General features: G+C 38.5%; 1 protein-coding gene across 1 annotated transcript; it reads right to left on the bottom strand.

Moving 5' to 3' along the window:
- Positions 1 to 19,570: 19,570 nt before the first annotated feature.
- Positions 19,571 to 21,609, bottom strand: LOC126762064 (juvenile hormone esterase). Its single transcript, XM_050478548.1, has 6 exons — positions 20,722 to 21,609; positions 20,459 to 20,672; positions 20,224 to 20,405; positions 20,028 to 20,166; positions 19,834 to 19,966; positions 19,571 to 19,772 (listed from the first exon to the last, which is right to left on the bottom strand). The coding sequence occupies exons 1-6, from the start codon at positions 21,607 to 21,609 to the stop codon at positions 19,571 to 19,573; spliced, it is 1,758 nt and encodes a 585-aa protein (XP_050334505.1).
- Positions 21,610 to 22,946: the final 1,337 nt, after the last annotated feature.

Genomic DNA, 22,946 nt, shown 5'->3' on the forward strand with positions numbered 1-22,946 from the left:
AGTAAACTCTGAATACTTAATATCTGACTTTAATATTATGTAATTTTGTAAACTTGGGTATCTTCGTAATCTTACGATCTCCCCATTGTCCGGTCATGAAGAAGTTTGAATAGCCGAAGGATTGCGGGCCGAGCTATTCAAATACGGCGGCAAAGAACTGATAAGGAGCATGAATCAGCTTTTTTGTAGAATGTAGTCGCGCGAAGGATGCCCGACGATTGGAATTTAAGTGTGTGTGTGGAGCGTATTGTGTGAAAGATTAAAGCCCATTGTCAACAAATTGATTTGACCTTATCAGTGTAGGCTTAGGCCTGGAAAATCAACAATTGACCAAATATTCACCATACGCCAAATCTAGGAAACGATCCGAGATTATTGGCACACACCACTTCTTCTCCATTTCAAAGCTGCTCTTGACAGCTGACTTTATGCCACTATGTCTGAATTTGATAACCCCGCAAAACTAATACGAGGGTATACACTAACATTGAGCAATACCAAAACATCCTTCAGAATCGGGAAGGACCTGTCCGAGCGGTTCGATATCAAACGTGGTTTTAGACAAGGCGACTAGCTATCATTCGACTTCTTTCATCTACTACTTCAAGCTGTAAAGCTGAATCGAGAAGGCACAATATTTGATAAGATTGTACAGTTGCTGGCGTACGCCGAAGACATAGGGTTTGTCCGGAATAATAGGACTGCGTCGATTTAAAAAATGTATTGAACCATTCTTTACAATTCTTTAAAAACTTTCAAAATATGCTCGATTTCCAAGCGCGATTTCCAAGCATTGAAGGCGTCACGGAAAGAAATCTCCGGAATAGCCTTGAGAGCCGAGGTGCATGCTGCTTGGATCCCCTTTCATCGGTCTTTACAGACAAGAAAACCAAAAAAAAAAATCTGGGGGACCTGTGATTACGTTATACAAAAATTGGTGGTCACTTTCACACATGTTCAAATTTTCTTGGCACACTTCTACTCGCCGCATTTTCTGGTCGTCAGTAAGCACTTTTGGGACCATTTTCGCGCACACCTTGCACATATTGAAGTGCTCCGCCACAATGTCATGAACTAATAATGAATAATATATAATAATTTTAATAAATTTAACAGCTGGGCAATTCAACAAATACTTAGGCGACGGTCTGAGTTCAAAACTTTGCGTACACGAGTCACATTGTCGGTGTTTGTCGAAATCGCAGGTCTCCCAGCACGGTCTTCATCAGCGACTCCTTCCCGGCCTTTCAAAAAGGCCTGGTACCACCGAAACACATCACTTCTGGCTAAAGCAACATCTGGCTAAGCCTGCTTGATCATATCAAAGGTTTCTCTCGCTGACTTACCAAGTTTCACACAGAATTTAATCGCGTACCTCTGCTCTAACGGAAGCTGCATTTTCGGTTATCACAAAAACACGTCGCGCGAAAATGTTTGTCCCGACTCTCCAGGTGCTCGGCGACAACTGACCAGCCGCTTGTTCGTTAGCTAGGAACGCCCTTTACCGAATCCAGTCGGTGCGCGCACGCTCCGAAGTACAGTCGCGGCGGAAGAAAATCAGTTCTATTACTTTCCGGACAAACTTTGTATGCTATAGTAGCCCGATCTGAACTATTTGTTTGAAGATTATAGCGTTGCCTTGGGTAATTTATTTATGTAAAATTTCGTGAAAATATTTTGTCAAATAAAAAAGTTGTCCATACAGGGTCTTGATTTGGAACGTTTAGTTTGTAAAACAGCTATATGCTATAGAGGTCCAATATCGGCGACTCTGACAAATCGAGCGGCTTCTTGGAGAGAAAAGGACATAAGAAAAATTCTAGATCGATATCTCAAAAACTGAGGGACTAGTTCATGTAGAAATAGACAGATAGACGGATAGACGGATAGACAGACAGACGGATCGACATGGCTAAATCGTTTTAGCTCATCAAGCTGATAATTTATATATATGAACTTTATAGCGTCTCCGTGGTTTATTTTTGGGTGTTACAAGTTTCGTGGCAAACTTAATATAGCCTGTTCGGCGTCCCATCTTAGTGGGAGCATCAGGGAATTACAAGCATCTGAGTGTTCGTCTACCTCGAACCATACTATTTGCAAATACGTAGCGAACAAAAGATAGCTAGCGAAGCGTAAAAATAGATGTGATCATCTCGCGCATATCCGATAACAATAACGAACACCAAAAACAAGGAAAATTGGCAAGAAGGCTACGTGCCGAGTTAATCCGTTGATCCGTTGCTGCGAAGGTGTCTCGATCCTTTGCATTGTTTCGCCGTTTTTTTTTTAGACTCATTCTCTCTTAAAGTAATTTTTGAAAGGCTAGCTTCGCTTCATTTATTTATTATTCTTTTTTTTTGCCGCTGTCTTCTTCGCATTGTTGCAGCCAGCGGCCTTTGTTAGCATAAGACAAGTGCGTGGGCCTTGATTATGTGGCAAATTTTGTACGCGCTCAACTACGCCAGCACTTAGTTAAAGTTATAGGCAGACAATCAGCCAGCAGCTGCAATCGCCGCGCACTTTCATGAACAACAGCAGCAACAACAACATGCCGGAATTCTAAACAATTGTTGTAACAAGGCACAGCGATTTTGCAGCAGCGAGATGATTGTGCTTTACTTGTTCTCCTTGTTGTTTACCTGCAATTCTTTAAATTTGCAATGTGCAACTTGCAACTTACAGCATTGCGCAAAAATTAACGAACCACAAAATGCGGCGACATCTGCGCCCGACAATCAACGTTGAATGCATCGCCCATTCGCTGTTGGTTGTAACGGAGGCAGCGGCAGCGGTAGCTTCTGGGGAGCCACCTTCTATGAATTCTACATTATTATTATTGCAACTATTGTTGTTGTTGCCGTTGCTGTTGGGTGTTTTTTGGTGTTGGAGATGTTGCAGCTGCAAGCTGCAAATGCTTTCCGTCCGACAATGCAGCCACAACATGCTTTGTCTATAAATGTAGAATTCTTCAATGTTGTCGGTTGGCGTATTCTCTTGTTATTATTGTTGCTGTTATTGCTGTTGCAGCAGTTATTTAGCCGGCATCATAGAGTTTGGTAGCTTATGGCGTTGCACTGAAATTGTTGTCATTTCCGGAGGCGTAGAAGGTGGCCGCACCAAGCCAACAAAGTCCTGTGTCTGTTCTTGGCTTTGCCTGCCGCTTCAGCCTTTCGGTTGGTGAGAATACGCTGGGAGCGTGGCTTGCGGCATTGCGTTTGCTGCAAGGCGCCGGAGCTTTTACTGTGGCAGCTGCGTTGTTAATGTTTTTTTTCGGTCTCACACTGTACAATTACTTGCCTGTTGTGAGAAATAATCACGCATTGCCATTTGCGGAGGCTGCAATAATGCGCCTTCGCGCTGCCGCCCGCCTATGGACAAATGTTCGGCGCGGTACGTAATCGGCGCCAAGCGATTATATTGTGTGGGCCGCCGTGGCAGTTTGCGCAGGTGTTCTACAGACGGGAAGGCGCCATAACCAATACAATCATACTAGAATTTCTTTGGTGTATATATGCATATATGTATTTGTATATATGTGTGTGTGCGCATGATTGCAATCAATATCAGTTAACATCGTTTTCTAGGCTTGTTAAGTGCTTGAAAGCAAATGCCATAATATTAACGTTGGTCAGTGTCAAGTGCGTTTAGAGTTGTTTTAGTGCATTCAACCATTATATGTATATGTATATATAAATATTTTAAAAAGTAAAGAAATGATACAGATAAGTTTTATTGGTACCGGAATTTTCAGAATAATGGCTCAACAGCTTGTATTGATCAACTCAATACATTTTAGTTAATATTTTGGCTATAAATAGTGATCAGTAAAATGTTTGAAGAAAAAAAATTAAAAATATTTCAAGATACAGACGATCTTTGACGGCGCTAAAAAGTTCTTCTACTTCTCTACCTCTTGACAAAAGCTAATTTTACCCAAAATTTGGTCGTTTCCAGCCTGCCAAAGTTCAATTTTAGATCAGATTAAAAAACTTGTTGGTCACTGTGTAGAGAACTATATAGAAAGCATAAAGAAAAAGTAAGGAAGGCTAAGTTCGGGTGTCACCGAACATTTTATACCCTCGCATGATAAAGTGATAATCGAGATTTCATAATCCGTCATTTACATATTTTTCAAATACCGTATTTGTGTAAAGTTTTATTCCGCTATCATCATTGGTTCCTAATGTATGTATATACTCGTATTATACAGAAAAGGCATCAGATGGAATTCAAAATAGCGTTATATTGGAAGAAGGCGCGGTTGTGAACCGATTTCACCCATATTTCGTACATGTCATCAGGGTGTTAAGGAAATATTATATACCGAATTTCATTGAAATCGGTCTAGTAGTTCCTGAGATATGATTTTTGGTCCATAAGTGGGCGAGGCCACGCCCATTTTCAATGGGTGCAGCTTCCTTCTGCAATTTCTTCCGTAAAATTTAGTGTTACTGACGTTTTTTGTTAGTCGCTTAACGCACTTTTAGTGATTTTCAACATAACCTTTGTATAGGAGGTGGGCGTGGTTATTATCCGATTTCTTCCATTTTTGAACTGTATATGGAAATGCCTGAAGGAAACGACTCTGTAGAGTTTGGTTGACATAGCTATAGTAGTTTTCGAGATATGTACAAAAAACTTAGTAGGGGGCGGGGCCACGCCCACTTTTCCAAAAAAATTACGTTCAAATATGCCCCTCCCTAATGCGATCCTTTGTGCCAAATTTGTGGCTTAGTTATGACACTTTATAGGTTTTCGGTTTCCGCCATTTTGTGGGCGTGGCAGTTGGCCGATTTTGCCCATCTTCGAACTTAACCTTCTTATGGAACCAAGGAATACGTGTACCAAGTTTTATCATGATATCTCAATTTTTACTCAAGTTACAGCTTGCAACGGACGGACGGACAGACAGACATCCGATATCGACTCTACTAATTATAAAAACTTTGGTATATGTAACCCTATATCTGACTCTTTTAGTTTTAGGACTTACAAACAACCGTTATGTGAACAAAACTATAATACTCTCCTAACATTAATTGCGATTAAAAAATGGTTTTCCACCTTTAATTGTTTGATTTCCTCTGCTTCTGGAGTATTTCGTCCATTCGGACGACATGATCTAGCCAGCGTAGCCGCTGTCTCTGTCAATGTCGTCGGATAACTCATACAGCTCAACTTTCGAATACGATATTGCCAATGCGCAAAGGACCATAAATCTTCCGCAGAACCTTTCTCTCGAGAACTCGTAACACCGACTCATCAGCTATAGTCATCGTCTATGGCTGTACACCAAATAGTGGGGCGGTGATGATGAGTAACTTGTAGAGTTTGGTCTTTTTGCTCGCTAGACGGGCGGCAACTGAGGAAGGGAGGAGCAGAATTCGCTGATTCGGCTATTATGCTTAATATGTTTGCAGTGGTCGTCATCAAAAGGTCCCTCATCCGAGGCTGTTTTCTTTTTTTCCGTGGGTGTTTTCTTTTACATGGCGCATCTCAAACCCAGCGCAAACCCTGAGAAGGGTTGTTTCGCCTTCTCACTTTAGCTCGCCTTCAAACGGATGTTTTTTGGCTACCAAGAGGATACTTGGTTTAAGACCGGAAGTCGTGAGCTGCTTGGGCCACATGTAAAAGAATCGTTTCTGGCCACTTCTAAGTGAATGGCGCTCAGAGAACTTTCCTCACTTGCGTGAACTTCCGCATATGGCTCCAAACTCCCACACTAGGGGGCACAAATGGTGTCAAATGGTAGGCAGAGCATGTTTGTAGACCGATTAAAATCATATTAATATACATAATTGTAATAAGTGCCTCAAGAAGGACCGACGAAAAGATAAACATTCGAAATTCAAATAATCTCGTTATTCTCAACATTTTGAAATATGTATGTATCTCTATCAGTTTTAAGTGTAGAAACAACCTTTCCAATCATAAAATCATTATATTCAGTCAAATGAGTCACAAGTGCTTCAAAATTAATATAAGTGTACTCTTATGTTGAGAACTTCGTAATGTGATCTCGAAAATTGTAGAGTTATAAATTAAATATCAAAAAATATATGCCCCACATTTCTTATCACTCAACCATTTCATTTTCAACTATTATTCACTATTCAAGATCGTTGAAATATTGAGTTTTGACATCGATGCGGAAGAAAGTCGTTTAGTAACTGAGCTTTGCATATGTTGTTCACTGATAATGCACCTGAAGTCGATACCAAAGTGATAATGATAAAATATAATATAATATGTTTGCCATATCACATGTAACCAGCAAATCGAATGTAGTTCTGAAAATATTTTGAAGATAAGAATTATTTTCGAAACCAGTATCGCTCTACTGCACGCACCTACCTTATCACTACATATTTTAAGTTTGCGTTTACCTTGTCGGCTCACTACAAAAGTTCGCAAATTAACTGTAATCACGCTTCTGGCACTTTATGGTGGAGACCAGCACATAAACACTGCTTTTACAGCAGCTATGTATTTAGGAAACTTGATATCGGCAGACTTCATACAAAAGCGGCGTCAGTTGAAAAACGTTAAGTGGTGATTATCGAATATGAATATGGCCGGCTAGGTAACGGTGAAACAATTAAAAGCGTTAATGCTGCAGCAATTGCCAGCTTGACTAAAAACGCAATAAAAACGTTAACTCACGCTGCCGGCGATCCATCCGCCTAGGGTCAGAGGTTAAAACGTGAGAGCCGGCCAAGCTGTTAATTTAAATATGTGGCATAAGTGGCAAGTCAAAAGGCTAAATGCTTTGATACAAAGTGGATACCTGCTTTAATTGGAATTTTATAATTTGGCGGTAATAAAAAAAAACAACTCAAAATGATAATTGTAAAAGAAAGAGCCACGCAAGGTTTGAAGAAGATGCCGAAAATGACAAAAATATGCCGCCTAAATGCCTTCAACGCCGCGTTGTGCCAATAAATTTGCAAGCGAACACCTTTCGGCTGATTATGAGCCGAGTGTTGAGGATTTTTGAGGATTTGCAAAGCAATAAAAAAACGAGCCACAATTTTAATGAGTTCCAAATTACAAAAAAAAAAAACAAAATACAAAGGCTGATAGAATAAGAAAATATTCAGTCAGAATAAATGAAAGCGAATGCGGTAAAAAGCGGCCACAAAAGATGTCCAACAGCGCCTGCGCGTATGCTAATGGACCTTTTATAATGTGTTTTTTTTGTAAGAAAATAAAATTTTTAGTAATTTTTTATGATTATTTTATCGGAGCAAATATTTTTTAACAACAACGAATTGCCGAAATAGCACCTGCAGGCAAGCAAAGGCAGCAATAAATGGCAAGTCAATCGCTGGTATGCATGTTTGGCTGTGTTTGTGTGTGCGTTGTCGTTGTGGACATGCATTTGCACTCGCATCATAAAAATCGGCAAAACCCTTTTTGGCGCATTTTCAATTTCAGCCTCCTTTTCTCAATCAATTTCGCATTTTTTTGGTTGCCAAAAAATCGTCGTGTTTCTGGCATAGCTGCTGTCGGCAGCTGAACGCCCAAGGCAGCCTCTTATATATACATATGTGTATGTCTATGCCGCTGTGTTACTTGTTTGCCATTCAAAGCGCCTTAATTAAGCGGAGGCTGTGTGTTGGCGTTGGCTGGCAAGAGGATGCGCCGCCAATCCGGCAGAGAGATTGGCAATTTATGCCGACAGCCCACGCAGCTACTTCACCTTCATTTGCGCGTTCGCCGTGCGTTTTGCATACTTACTTAGCTGCGGCTTATACTATCTCCGCTTCGGTTGAGTAATAATTTTATTTATTTGCTTTTTTTATTTTTTGTGCGATCAATTTTAGCCACTTTAGAGGCCGTAAGCATCCTTCGTCAGCATTAACTGTCGAATAATGAAAATTAATAAAATTGTTATTTGTTTGCTTGCAGCCATGCAACCTGTGCATTGAGTATATTTAGTATATATAAGTATATGTGAAAAAACAATGCGGCATTGCGTTTCGACGCATTCAGCCGCTTTCGGCATGCCAACTTAATTTGATCATGCGCCGCGGGGGTTAAGCTCAAATTATGCACAAATACATATGTATTAAGCATATGCACATATATAGTTATCCTCTTATTCGAAGTTAGGCAAATTTCTGCTTTTGCTGCTCATTTTAAAACCAATAATGAATTAGTGCGATTGCTTATTGTGTTGAAGCGCAGTTTTGATCCCTTGGCAAAGGTGCAGATTTTACGACTTTCGGGCAATAATGCGCAGCTTGGCGTGTTCAGGCTTTAAATGCACTTTTTTATTAAGCCTTAACGAATTCGTATAAAAAGGCATTGTTCTTTTGGTCTCAATTAGTAGGATTTAGTTAAAGCTTTAAAGGCATAAGCGCTGTGGAGTTCTTTGAAAATCCTTTTATATAGCCACTAATGGCTTTAGAATAAAACCTAAATTAATTTAGTGTTGAAAAATGAAACGTTAAGCCGTTTTTAAGCCTTATATCCGTCTTAGTTAAAACTTGGCCGTCGCTTTCAGTGTGTGTGGAATATAATTAAGTTGAAATTTGGTATCACGCCACTTTTCTTTTTTTATGACAGAGAAAGGGTTAAAGTTGTTGACAAAAGTTGTCAGAAAACACCCTTCATTCAAATTCTGCATGGCCCTTTAAATCATTTTTGTTTTTGTTGACTTGTAAACTTAACTTTCCTCATTTCATATTTTTATAATCTTGCAAGTTGCAACATGTTGTTACTGAGTATAATAGTTTTGTTCCTCTAATGGTTGTTTGTATCTCCCAAAACAGATAGAGATCTATATAGAGTTATATATGACATAGGTATATAAAAGTTCCTGATAAGGAGACGAGTTGAATACCTTCTGGGTATTACTACGTGGCAAATTTAATGTACCCTATCCAGGTTATTAATATTAATACAAAAATAGAAGAAAAAAATTATAAAAAAATATTTAAAAACAAATTAATACTTCTATATTTTCAATCATAAAAAGAAAATAATTATAATATTTCGCAAATAGCTGCAAATTTTTTCATATTAAAAATAGTTTAATCCAAAAAAATAAAACAAAATTAAAACTTATTAAATTTATAAGTTGTCTTCTCTTGTCCATGATAAATTGTGTGAAGATATCTTGAATTTACAAATTTACTCCAAATAATGTGAGCCAAGTTCCCTTTGGTGCCTTGTTGAAGCCAAATGTAAAAAAAGGTTATGAACTTGGCTCAATGTAAAGAAAAGGGTTGCAGACTTTATAAAATGTAAACAAAGGGGTCAGTGACCTCGGCAAAATGTAAACAAGAGGGACTTTTTTCTCAAAATGTAAATAAACGGGTAATTTACCTCATAATGTAGTGGTTGTTGACTTGACTGAATGTCTAAATGCAAATGAAGGGATAATTGACCTCGAGAAATTATAAACAAAAGGGTCATTGAACTCTTAATGTAAAGTAAAGGTCACTGATCCCTAAAAATATAACCAAAACGGTCATTGGCCCTTTAAACAAAATAGTATTTTACCCTATAATATAAAGAAAGCTTGTTGACTTGGTTAAATGTAAACAAAATGGTCATTGTCTTCATGTCCTTAACAAAGTGAACATTGGCCTGATAATTAAAAAAAAGAAAGAATGTTGCTTTGACTAAGGGTAAACCAAGGTAGTGGACTTCGCCAAATGGAAAAAAAGGTTTGTTGAAAATGTAAACAAAGAGTTTATTGAAATCGGCAAAATGTAAACAAAAGTGTTATTGTTATGTTCATTTTTTCAAGAAACTGCTCATTACTCGGAAGTTGTCATACAAAGTTATCGGTCAAAATTAAGTCTTACTGCAATCTATGAATGTATTGTTCAGATCGGACCACTATACCCAATAGCTGCATACGAACTGATCGATAAATATAAAGATAAAGATCGGTTTACACCATTTTATGCCATATGAAATGCTCCTTTTAAGGGTATTAGAGCTTCAATGCAGCCGAAGTTAACGTTTTTTCTAGTTTAATATAAAGTTTTGCTACACCTGAAGTTATTCCACCTCCTTTGCTCCTTCCAAGTTGCAAGTGTATAAAATTACTTTTTTCTAATTACTTGTTTTATAACGAATTAAAAACAAATTCTTTCATTTGTAGAATTTCAAAATTCATTCCCTTCACGACACAACCTTAATTTTCCCCAAAATTTCAAAAATTGTCTTAACAACTACAAAAGACTTAGGAAACGAACTTGATCGAGAGTTGTAAGTGTAATTCGAAGACACTATGCTCATGCTGTACTTAAGCCGTGCTATGAGCTTTTGCGTATATACTAGACCCCCACCTTATTTGATGTAGACAGAATATTTTTGTAAGTTATTAAACATTTCTTAACATTTTCAAAAACGAAAATAAATAAATAAATAATAAATAAAGCATTTTGTTTACTTGAATTTTTGCGTTGAACTACAGGGTCCGGTACTCGAAGTGTAACCAATTAAAACAGCCATAAATTCGGTTTGGAAAAATATTTTTATTTATTTTAAAGTACAAAATGTGTGAAAATAATCATAAATTCAGGACCAATTCACTTTTGCTCGATATGACCACCTTTTGCCTTAACTATGCCTTGAGACGGTCAAAAAACGAATCGCAAGCTGCCCGAATGTGACTTGCCGGTATTTTGGCCCACTCACGGACAATGGCTTTCTTCAGCATCTCGAGACTGGTGTATGCTCAATTGGAAAAATTTTTTCGTCAGAAAACACAATGTTCGGAATTTGACCGCTTTCGGCCAAGCGAAGCAACTGCTTTGCTCTCTCAAGTCTTACTTGTTGCTGCTTCGATGTGAGATCATGGGCCTTTTGAAACTTGTAAGGCTTGACCTTGAGCTCATTTTTCAATATGCGTCGGATGCTGCGGTCGGATATTTTCAGTTCTTTAGCCATTTGATTGGCACTTCGTCATGGATTTCGCTCAAGTCGCTTCTTCACTTTTCGAATCATCTCACGTGACGTTGCAATCTTTTGACGACCACCTCCATGGCGTTTTGCGATGCTACCAGTATCATTGTAACGAGTGAAGGTGCGACAAACAAAAACTTTATTTACATTAAGCTGTTTGAGCTCACGAACAATTGCTGGCTGTGATTTTCCAGCTAAATATAAAGCAATCGCACTATTACGTTTGAATTCTATCGCTGATCACTTTTTTTGCGTTCACTTTTGGCAAAACGCTTTTGTACACTTGTGAACAATACTCCAAACTGTCATTTAGCAAATTTATAAACAGTGCGATAGCTGCGCGAACGGTCTGAAGTTGGTTAGACTTCGAGTGCCGGACCCTGTATGTTCATTTAATGCGTCGGTGAAACGCAAGAAAAAAATCATACGGAGCCAAATCTGGTAAATACGATGGCTGAGCGATGGTATTTATTGCGTTTTTGGCTTCTTACGCAAACGCCTCAATACGGCCAACTAGAACTCATTTTTGACCGCCTGCCCCACCGGAACAAATTCATGATACCCCAAACAACGAACATCGAAAAAAATGAGCATCACCATGATTTTTCAACGGCTTAAGCGTGGTTTTTTGGTTTCGGCTTGTTTTTCCCCTCTATGCCGATGATTTTGACTTTTTGCATGTCAAACTCATACACCCATGTCTCATCTGCAGTTATAATGCTCTCCATGAATGTGTGATTGGAATTCGCATAATCAAGGATATCCCAAGAAACCTATTTACGGTACTCTTATTGAAAAAAGTCAACTTTATCGGGGCGAGTCGAGCAATAATGCTTTTCATATCCATAATATTCAACAAAATCATTCGAACGGTCTCGCTTGAAATGTCGAGCGCTCTTGCCATCTCTGTAACACTTGCCTGCCGATTTTCAAGCACCTATCCTATCCCCTTTTATATCTTCATTTTCATTCATGAAGAGGTCGGAGGTTGTCCAGAACGATGCATGTTTTCTAAGATCCGTCTTTGAAGGCTTTGTACCACTCATAGACTTGTGCTTTTGATAAAACTGAATCGCCGCAAGGCTTTTCCTATATTCGCAACGACTTTGCGCACCAGATTTGGTTAAAACACAAAATTTGAGACAAATTCTTTGTACGATATTTTTATGCATTGTAAAAATCGCAACTGAGGTGTACCGACTTAAGCAGCTGCTAAAAACAAAATGGTTGACAGATCATATTTGGCATACCCGGGGAATTTAATTACAATTACTGGGTGCTTTTTTGTCTTAATAATAATATATTTATAGGATCTTCAACGTTTCCTTCTGAGTATTACATATTAATATATCCTGTTCAGAGCTTATAACTACAAACTTTAAGGTGGAGAACCGACAAAAAAATATTCGTTTTTTATTGACCCACCCTGGTAATATATGTATATATTCATATGTATGCTAAAATTTCCGTCGACAGCATTTCCAAAAAAGAATATGCGCCCACGTCATCGAAATCGACGAAACCGAAATGCCACATTTACACGGCATTAACCACTTGTAAGTGGCTACACTTTGACTTGATGTGTGTATTTGTATACAAATTGTTGCAGCAACATTCTCACATTGCCACCGCATGCCAAACTATGCTAGTATCTGATGACTAGTTTAGTAACAATGCCACATGGCAAATGCTTGCAACAATTAAATGCGCTGTCAATGCTCAATAATTTGCCAATGAGCGAAAAAATTCAAAACCCTATTCAGTTGTCAAATATCGCAAGCACAAGCTCTGCAAAAGCAACAAACACAGCGTCAAAGCGTCAATGGCAAATGCCGACAATAAACAGTTACAAACCGGCACAAACACACGCACACAGATGCAAACATGTCAGTGAAATATGTGTGTGATATATAGTTGTAGGCACAAAGGCACAATCAGAGCGCAATTATCTCGACAAGCAAAAACAACAAAGCGCAAACATGTGGCGTTGCCAACCGGCAGCCGGCTGCTGGTGCGCCAACGGTGATAGTGTTAGTGTTGGTGGTGGCAGCAAGTTCGTGAGCAGAGCAGGCAATTGTTGCTGACAGCTAAGTGCTGCGCGCACACTAATATGGCACCGCAAATGCAATTAAACAACCAAACAACAATAGCAACAAGCACAAGAGCTGCCACGATGGTCAATGCAATGCAACAATGGCAGCAGCGACGGTGGTAGCAACAGCGGCGACAAGTCATTTGGCAAATGTGCAGAGCTCAAATATGCCGCCACCGTGCAGCAACAAAGCGGTATGAGTTAGCAAATGTTGTTGTTACAACGTATGTTGTTGTTTTCATGTTGCTGTCGTCACATTGCCATAGCAAAGTCGCCAAAAGTGGGCAACAACGGAAAATGTTGCGTCGCCGCCTAGCCGGCATTTGGGCAGCGGCGAAGAAAACAACAACAAACAATAAAATATACAATAATAAACAGAAAAAGGTTCAAATATCGACAGCGAGGAAACAAGATAAGCGCTGCTATGCAACAACTATTATGCATATGCATGCAAGTATGTAAATATGTATGTGTGTGTTTGCAAGTATGCAGCAATGCTCGCCTTTTATGTCAGTGCACATGCTTGCGGCATGCCACCAACGGCAATCACTTCGGCATTGTCAATAGCGCACGTTCGGAAGGAATTAATTAATTTTCAGTGACGTCATGGCAGCCATACTTAGTCGTGTGGCGTCGTTGTTGCTGACAATGTTGTGCCGACGCTTGCGAAGATGGCAGATTGCGTGCAACATACTCGTAATTTAGTGGTTAAGGTAAAGAAGTCATTGCCTGAGCAGTTTGATGAACTGTTGGACAAATGTGCGATAGATTTTTTGTTGTCATTTGAAAAAGGTAAAAAATCTAATAAAGGCACTGGATTGTACCTATCGTGCACACAAGCACGAGTGGTTTTTCAATTTTTAGTTTTGGACCCATTATTGAAAAAGAAGGCCCTTAATATGTTTTCAATTTATAAAAAACTGGTAAACATATAACCTACCATCTGACCAAATTTGACTCGGACTGATCCATTTAAACTGTAAGCGCAACCCGACTCCGTACAAATACAAGACAAGACGTGGTTTTTTTTAATATGACGTCGAAACTGTTAAAAAATCTACCAAATAGCCGAAACCGAAAAAACCAGGTCAAAGTCGAACAAAAATTTGGTGATGGTGATGTTCTCATTTTCATGTGGTTTGGCTTGATTATCAAATTACTTGAACATTTTGAGGCGTCTACGTGACTGTGACTGACTTTTGACAAAACACGAGCAACCAGAGCCACCCTTCTTCGCAAGATTTGGCTCTCAGTCACTTTTATCTGTTTTCAAAAAAAAAAAAAGCCTCATCGGTGAACGCGTCATGAGTCCATTGAAGGTTAAAAGTTAAAGATAATGTTAAAAATTTTGTCGATATCGGTCGGATAGGTCCTGAGGTATGAGTTGCACCGAAATGTGGGTGGTGCCATGATTTTTGACCCCGCCTCCTATAAAGTCCTGTTATATAGATGTAATAATTTATAATCTAGATATCTAAAAAATAAGAATTATCGCGTTTTTAATGAAACCACTTATATGGGAGGAAAATACCTTTATATTTGTAAGTTTTATGAGGCCTAGGGCAAGTTTTCAAAAAATTTTTTGCCGATATATGCGGTATAAAGTCAACTGGAAGTTTGAAAATCTTTCTATTAGATATATGCGGACTACAGAAATTATTAATCCGATTCAAACCATATTGACATATCGTCATACTATTATCAAAAAAGGATTCTCTCCGAATATCTCTAATATATCTCACAAGTTGACGGATATTTTCGATAAAAAAACTCGCAATTGGAACTTTGATCCATCTTTGATTACCTGGGCTTCCGATTTTGGATCATAAGGTGACCCACTTTAATCACACTATTCGGGCAAAGTTTTATCCCAATAAATTCATTCGTGACTGATTTGCTTGCTGGAAAGTGAAAGCATCAGATGGAATTTAAAACTTTATTATATGAAACGTAGGCGTGGTTGTAGTCCGATTTCAATCGTTTTCACACGGAAACTTAGGATTATTAAAATAATGTAATATACCAAATTTGGTTAATATCAGCGGAATAGGTCCTGAGGTATGGGTTTTCACCGAATTTTTGACCTCGCCCCCCATAAAGTTCTCTTGTATCATCTTATGAATACGTTTTTAATAGTGTTTAATGGAAACATTATATGGGGAGAGGTCATTCATTTTCACACTGTCGTTAAAGGTTATTATAGGATATATTTTGAACAAATTTGGATATTGTACCTTAAGTGGTTTAGGAGATATGTATATTAAAGCTCTTAAAGAGACTTATGGCACTTTATAGATTTTCATTTAATGTTGTTTTGTGGGCATGTCCGACTATGCTCATCTACGAGCTCGTCAGAGGACAGTCATTCGGAATGTAACTCGTCTCATCATCCTGATCATTTATATATACATAACTCTACATCTAACTCAATTATTATACATTACTATACTCTGTACCAACATGTTACAAGACTATATTACTATATGATCAATATTTACGTAGTTGAGTGGTTCGGCTTGGTGATCTCCAGGAAGTGCTGGGTCCAAAAAAATTAATTCGACAAAGCGAGGTTTGCAGTCAATAGCTACCAGTCATAATCTATGCAACAGATCGGTTCCTTGGCCACTAGCATTAAATGGTGTTAAATAGATGAGATCCATTGTGCCCTATATGGTGTTATTTTAAAGTTCATAAAATCGCGATCTTGAACTGAAATTTTTAGTAAGAATATCATATGGGATTATGCTCTTACCCGAATTTTTTCATATATTTACGTCCATTTTGTACTGAAACTTTATGGTCGATGTCTTCAAATAAGAAAAATATTCCGTTTTTCGAAGAACCTTAACTTTCGAAGAACTTGAAAATTTTAGCAACACAACATTCTTAAACTTTTTGGTTTTCCATTAGTCAAGTATATTATAGTATATCTAAACTACCATACAACTTGGCAAGTGGAGCTGCGATTGGGATTGCTATAAATTGTCTTCAATTTGTCGGATTTACTTTTTAATTAAAATATCGATTTGTCAGAAAAAAAATAAAAATTTTTGAGATGCTCTCTCTAATTATTAAAGATCTGCACAGTGATATTATTTTTTTATTGGTTACATAAATGGTTTTAGAATTTGTGAGCGAATTAAACATTTGATTAATTGTTATGTATCACTAAAGACATGTAATTACGTATCAGTTTACTTTTAACTTTTACAGGGGTATCAATAAAAATCGATATTACCATATATCGGCGACATACCTTCACTTACAATTTCAACACCTTATTAACCTTACAACCGAGTCGTTGCAAAACCACTAATTAATTGATCGTTTTAATGTCGCATTACGTTAGCTAATTACTTGTCGGCTTCGTTTTGCTACATATTCCGTAACCTGATTGCCGTTTTGCCGCGGGCAATGCACCGTTATCATAACTAACGACTTGGCATTTAATCATGCTGTTGTGGGCCATACTATAAACGCGATTGTAGTTTCAATAAAAGGGCATTCGAGATGCAGGAAGGCGTGGCTTGGGTTGTATTTAAATTATTTGTACCGATTTTGGCGCCTTGCCACAAAGGTACCGTAAGGTTAATTTGAATCTTTGCAAATGTGGGTGTGTTTATTTGCGTGTCACGTTGGCATGTGCCACTAACAAGTGTGAACACCATAAAAAACACTGTATACTTATATAATTACATATGTGTCTATATTATATATAAGTACCTATGTAAATGTAGAATATTTGCCTGAGGTAATTTGCATTTTTATTCACCGCATGGCGTCCACAATTAATTTATGCTTGTCACTTTGAAAAATTAGTGGATATTACCGTTATTCGTGGCTTCACACATTTTTAATTGGCGCATAGTTTATTGTCGCCGTTCGTTGACGGTTTTAATGTTATTGTTGAGTTTGGCATGGCTTGAACTCATAGATAAACGAGCGTTATTCAACACCTTGCAAAATTTATGGTTGATTGTTGTAAAATTCTGTCTCGCTATTTGCATACCAACAATGTACCGGTATGTTACACATTTGCTTATATAAATATGTATGTAGCTTGGTTGCTTAATAAGGCATTTAAAAACATGTACACGTTCCTATTATATGGATAGTAATTCGATATCATTGACACTTGGCTGACTATAAAAGAGTTTAATTAAATGCTATTTAAAGGAGCTGGTTAATATTGCAAATTAATTGCGCGAGAGACTGCAATTTATGTATATTTTATACGAGGAGTTGTTATTATCAGCTGCATTCGTTTTGTCAACCGTTAGCGAGCAGCGAATCGAAAACACTTTAACAGCTGTTCAAACAAAATGGCATTACTTAGAGCAACTTTGCGCTAATATGCTCTCCTACACATACGCGTATGTATTTCGTTTCTCTCTTCGTAGATATACTTTTTTATTATTCCTTGTTTTAATTTAAGTGTATTTAATTTACCCACCGAAAAGAGTAAAAAACACCTTTTTTTCTTCTAGAGAAATTATAATTTATATTTATGCAATTTTATTTAATCTCGAAAAGCTTGAATTTCACAATATTTAAAAGAAACGAATAAAAAACGACGAACAGCGCAAAGGTCGTCGTTTCCGTGCTATCGTGATATCGAAAAAGAGGCCGGAATATTGCCATTCATTCTTTTGTTGATGTTAGTGTGGAGTGTTGACCAGCTGTGGGATCCACGTTGTCATTGTGGATGTTGTATAGTGTGTGGGTGTTGGTGTGTGGTGTAGTCATGTGGAATGTGAGTTGTGGGTTGTGAGATGGTGAATACGGTTTGTCAGTGTTGTGCGTCTGAATAATGTTGTGTGCTAGTGTGGTGTGTTATTTAGACAAAGTCTTAAGTTATAAAAATCAATAAACAATTATTGTTTAATAAAACATTTTGTATAGTAATTTTTGACATTAAATACGTGGGAGGGTATGTCACGAGAATACAAAACTTCCCCAGTTGCGTCTATGCTTTGCGAGATTATGTCAGTTCTACATGCCAAATGCAGACAGGCCCCAATGCATTTGGTCCTACCGTTAGATGCGTGGATGCCCTTTCTTCTCGAACCGGAACTGTTTTTTGCTGGAGCATGATCTTTCATGCTTAAGACATGGTCCAACCAGTCCAGTCATTGGATTTTTATGTGCCTAACTATATCCGCGTATAGTGCCTACAATTTGTTTTTCTATCTTCTTCGGTATCCAACACTCAAGCGGACGGCTGCAAATATCTTGCAGAAAACAGTTCTCACGAATGTTCCAAGTGCTTTCTCATATAAGCTTGCGCGGATAGGGTAACGGCAATGTAAGACTTATAGAGCATAATTTTTGTACGTCGAGGAGGGGTGTCTTATAATTGCCTACCGATCCTTGGTGAATTTCGCAAGGATACTAAAGTAAACAATCGCAGTAGTATGACTTGTCTAAAACGAAACTTGGAAGCAAAAAGAGATTATATCAGTTTAAATAGGTATCTGCGTACTCTCTTTTATTAAATACAGCTTGTTTTCTAAAGAGAAAAAGCGAATCAATGACTGCCCGCCAATAAAACTAAATAATAATGTTAAAAGTGATCCTCAAAATGAATTTGAGGTCTGCGAATTCATTTATTTATTAGAATATTCCATATGTTTGGAGGATAGAGTCCTGTGCAGAAATTCACGCAAGCGAGGAAAGTTCTCTGAGTGCCATTCACTTGAGAGTGGCCAGAAACGATTATTTTACATATGGCTCAAGAAAAGAACATCCGTTTTAAGGGGAACTAAAGTTAGAAGGCGAACCATCCCTCTACAGGGTTGCGCGCTGGGTTTGGGGCCCGTACGTAAAAAGCGCCCCCAATGAAAAGGAAAAAAAAACAGGACGAGAGACCCCCTTTTGATGACGACCATGCAAACGCATTAAGGATTACGATTTAAGGGCATGCCTCTGGAATGTCCGGTCCCTTAATTGGGAAAGGGCCGCTGCCCAGCTGGTTGATGTGGGATTCGTGGTGAAAGAGGGACTCCGAATCTTAAAATTCACCCCGGTAGATGAACGCCTAGCCATAATCCGCATCATAACGAGTTCTTCAACATATCGCTGATTTGCCCTTGGAATGGGCGTTTGAAATATGCTTACCTAAACTCTTCAACTTCAACATACTCCTAAATAAAAAAAATCGAGTTTGCCTAGTTAAGAAAATTTACGTGAAACCACAATCTTATTGATTCTGTTACCCTATACTATATGTTTGTTTCTTTTCAATGACTCCTCCATTATTTTGGCTTGAAGATCTAACGAAACTTCTTAGATAAGCAATATTAAATACATAATTTTATTGTTGGCCCTAAAGAGTATTAGAAAGATGGTAGTCTCCCCCCAGAATACTTTGGAGAGCGCGCCCCCCTTTTTTTCAATTTTTAAAATTTTAACACCTTTAAAAAGCTGGTTTGTTTATACTTGCTCACTGTATATTTCGATATCATTAAGTTACATAGTTTCTTCTCTCTGAATCCAAATTTATTGCAAAGTCATGGTAATGTAAATCCCATTTAAGCTACAAGAAACACTCTACTCATAATCCAATAGATCATGTTTGCTTTGGCGTTTCCAATTCAAGGGAAATAAACGTTTCCACACCTCATAGCGATGCGTATTCAGACCCTCGCGCAGTACAATTTCCTCGCCAATATCCAAATAGTGCTGACGCTTGAAGCTAAAAGCGCGCCAACGTATATCGCGCAATTTTTCGTCACTCTGCTTGTTGGGATCGCTAATGAAAAATAAGGAATTTTTTATTTAAGAAAATGGCTAAGTAACACATGCTGACACACCCTTTATAAGCGAATGCTGTGAACATTCTCGTTAGCTTATCGACAATTTGATATTCTCTATCGTCCTCGGTGAACATGCGGCTAACAGAGGGTTCCACAAATAAATACATTAGATCATCGTGATGCACAACACCTACAAAGAAAAAGAAGAATGCATCACTTAACAGATTCAAATTTACTGCTTGCATGCATACCATAGGGTTTATTAGTTGGGTAGTAAATATGACTGCGTTGGCCCTGAAAACTGAAGCGATAGTAATAGACTTTAGTCGAACGCGCCGCCAAATGTACAAAGCGATGGACGCCGAAACCCGTTAGAGCATCAGAGAAAAGCTGCAATGGATTTTTATTCAAGAAAATAATAATGCACATAAACTTAATTGCACATACCTCCACCATTGGTTGTAGTGTGCCGGCGTACTCTAAGGACTCCCTGCCGAAATAAGCGTTCTTCAACTCCATACTAATATTCTGCGAACGAGGACTGTTGGCGCTGTATAGGAAACAAATCGGTGCAATTTGCTCAAAATTATGTGCTAAGGTCTTCAGGAGACGTGGGCTCTCAAGAATCGCTAAAAAGATAATGGAAATAAATTAAACCATAATTGCTTGAAACCCTACACACATATTGCCTGTCCAGCGAACTCATCTTTTGTCATGCCGGTTATGATGGGTATTTTCATGAAATTGCCATTCTGGTAGGATCTGACTGGATCCTCTGTGAGAAAGCGTTCCTGACCATAATCCGGTTCGATAACAGGTTTCCATAATATGAGCGGATTGTTGCGTCCGAACTCGAACATATGCGGCAAAGTGTTGGCGTACTCCAGATAGTGTTTCTAGAAATGTAAAGTTTTATTAGTTTTTTTTAAAAATCGGGCCACGTACCGAATTCAAACAACTCATCATATCCGTTAAATTTTCGGTGGTGCAATGCAGCAAGGCCGCTTGACGTACAGCCAAGTTCAACTGTTCGACCGGTAATGGCCACTGTCCCGTTACTGCACCACTCATAACGATTGCTTTATGAAAAAGATTCTTGGACATCGGCGAAACCATATGCAGTGTAATACTTATAGCACCAGCACCATAGCCCAGCAGAGTTACAGAGTTGGGATCACCGCCAAAACGTGATATATGTAATTTCACCCAACGCAGTAGCATCACCTGGTCCTTCAGACCCATATTGCCCAACGCCTCCTCCGTACCGGTGCTCATGAAGCCAAGCGAACCCAGCCGATAGTTGAATGTAACGAGTAAAATATTACGATCCATAAAATATTGTGGTCCAGCGAAGTTTTTACTTTGTCCGGAGAGCGCATAGAAACCGCCCGGATGTATAAATACAATAACCGGCTTTTTCACATTCGGTTCGTTCTCTGTAGGCAAATCACGTGTATAGATATTGACACGCAAACAATCCTCCGAAACATCATCGCTGTAAAGGCCGGGCTGCGGACAACGCGGCCCGTCGAAAGTTGCATCAAAAATGTCAAACCACTGATCTACTGGCTCGGGCGGTTTGAAGCGCAAAGCACCCACGGGTGGCTTGGCGTAGGGTATGCCACGAAATGCATAAAAATTACGACCGATTTGCGAGGGCAACAGTGTGCCACGTATTTTACCCAACGCTGTGGTGAGCACCATGTCGGATAGCTCACGATCGAGTCCCTCTGCTGTGTTGTTATCTTCACCATTGGCGCCAGTTGCAAGCGCCAGCACTGTGAGCAATGCACCGAATGCAGTCAAACTGCGCAGGCAAAGTAAGTTCCACATTGCAACACTTTGGAAAGTTCCACAAAACTGAGTCCCATCCGTGGCAGCGTGCCCCTTTTATAGGTGCAACCGCTGGTGGGCATTTGATTTTGTTGCACATTCGAAATTGATTATCATTGCCAATTGCGTGGGTGAAGTTTTACAAATGATCTGCACCATCCAGAGAATGTCCGTTGACCACACGCATGCGTTCGGCGCGATTGGGAGTGTTCTAATGGCACAGCGCACTCTCTGTGGCGAATGTTGCAATGCCAGTTCTTAGTAATGTTGGCCATTGTATGCCGGAAGACGAGTCACGTACGATTTTTGTTGAATTAATGAAATCGCCATTAACCGGGTCAACCGAACACATTTGCAATTTGGAATTAAGTTCATAAGATATTGTACAATTTCTAGTTTAGTTTTTATATGTTACACAACGTTGGAATTGGAACAGCATTGCATTAATCCTGTTGATTCGAGATACTTGTTTTAGAAGTTTTCTTTTTGGTTTTCTTAGCGATGTGTTCTGTAAATCTGCATTTAACCTCTTTAATAAATTAAATTTTGTACTGAAATTTTAGATAGCTCATTTGATTGAACTACGAACCGATACCTTCGAAGCCGCAAGGGTATTGACTAGAAATTCTGTAATTGTTTGTTATTTTAATGATACAATGGCATCATCATCCCCAAGATCAGATTGAAATTTATGTTACTTCGAAGCCCCTACTATAATATCTATGGGGAAGTCAACAATGCCAAAATTAAATTCAGTAGTTAAGTAAAGCTAAGTCTCAAAAATGAAAAATATTGTTCATATCGTCACCTAAAATGCATAAAGACGTATCATCAAAAAAAATCAAAATTGATTTTTTATTGCACGATTCACCACAACATATTACACATACTTATGTTCTCAGCAACATTTGGAGTGTTTTACAAACAACAAAGTGTATTTTGTGCATCGATTCATCACTATGGATGAGACTTGGGTCTAACACCATGATCCTAAATCAAAACAAGAGACTAAAGAGTGGTGTGAACTTGGTTGTTCGGCTTCGAAACGAGTTCGTGTCCGAAAATCGGCCAAGAAGGTTAAGGCATCAAGCTTTTGGGATGCGAAAGGAATTTTGTTTGTGGATTACTTGCAAACTGGTAAAACAATTAATTCTGAATATTATGACAACCTTTTGGACCAGTTTGAGGAAAAAATTCGTGAAAAAAGACCCGGTTTGCAGAAGAAAAAAATCATTTTTCATCAGAACAATGCACCGTGTCACAAGAGCATTTCGGCAATGGCTAAAATCCATGAATTAAAGATTGAATTGTTGGTGTATTCACCATATTCACCAAAT

This window comes from Bactrocera neohumeralis, chromosome 6 (assembly GCF_024586455.1).
Source record: "Bactrocera neohumeralis isolate Rockhampton chromosome 6, APGP_CSIRO_Bneo_wtdbg2-racon-allhic-juicebox.fasta_v2, whole genome shotgun sequence".
NCBI lineage: Eukaryota > Metazoa > Arthropoda > Insecta > Diptera > Tephritidae > Bactrocera > Bactrocera neohumeralis.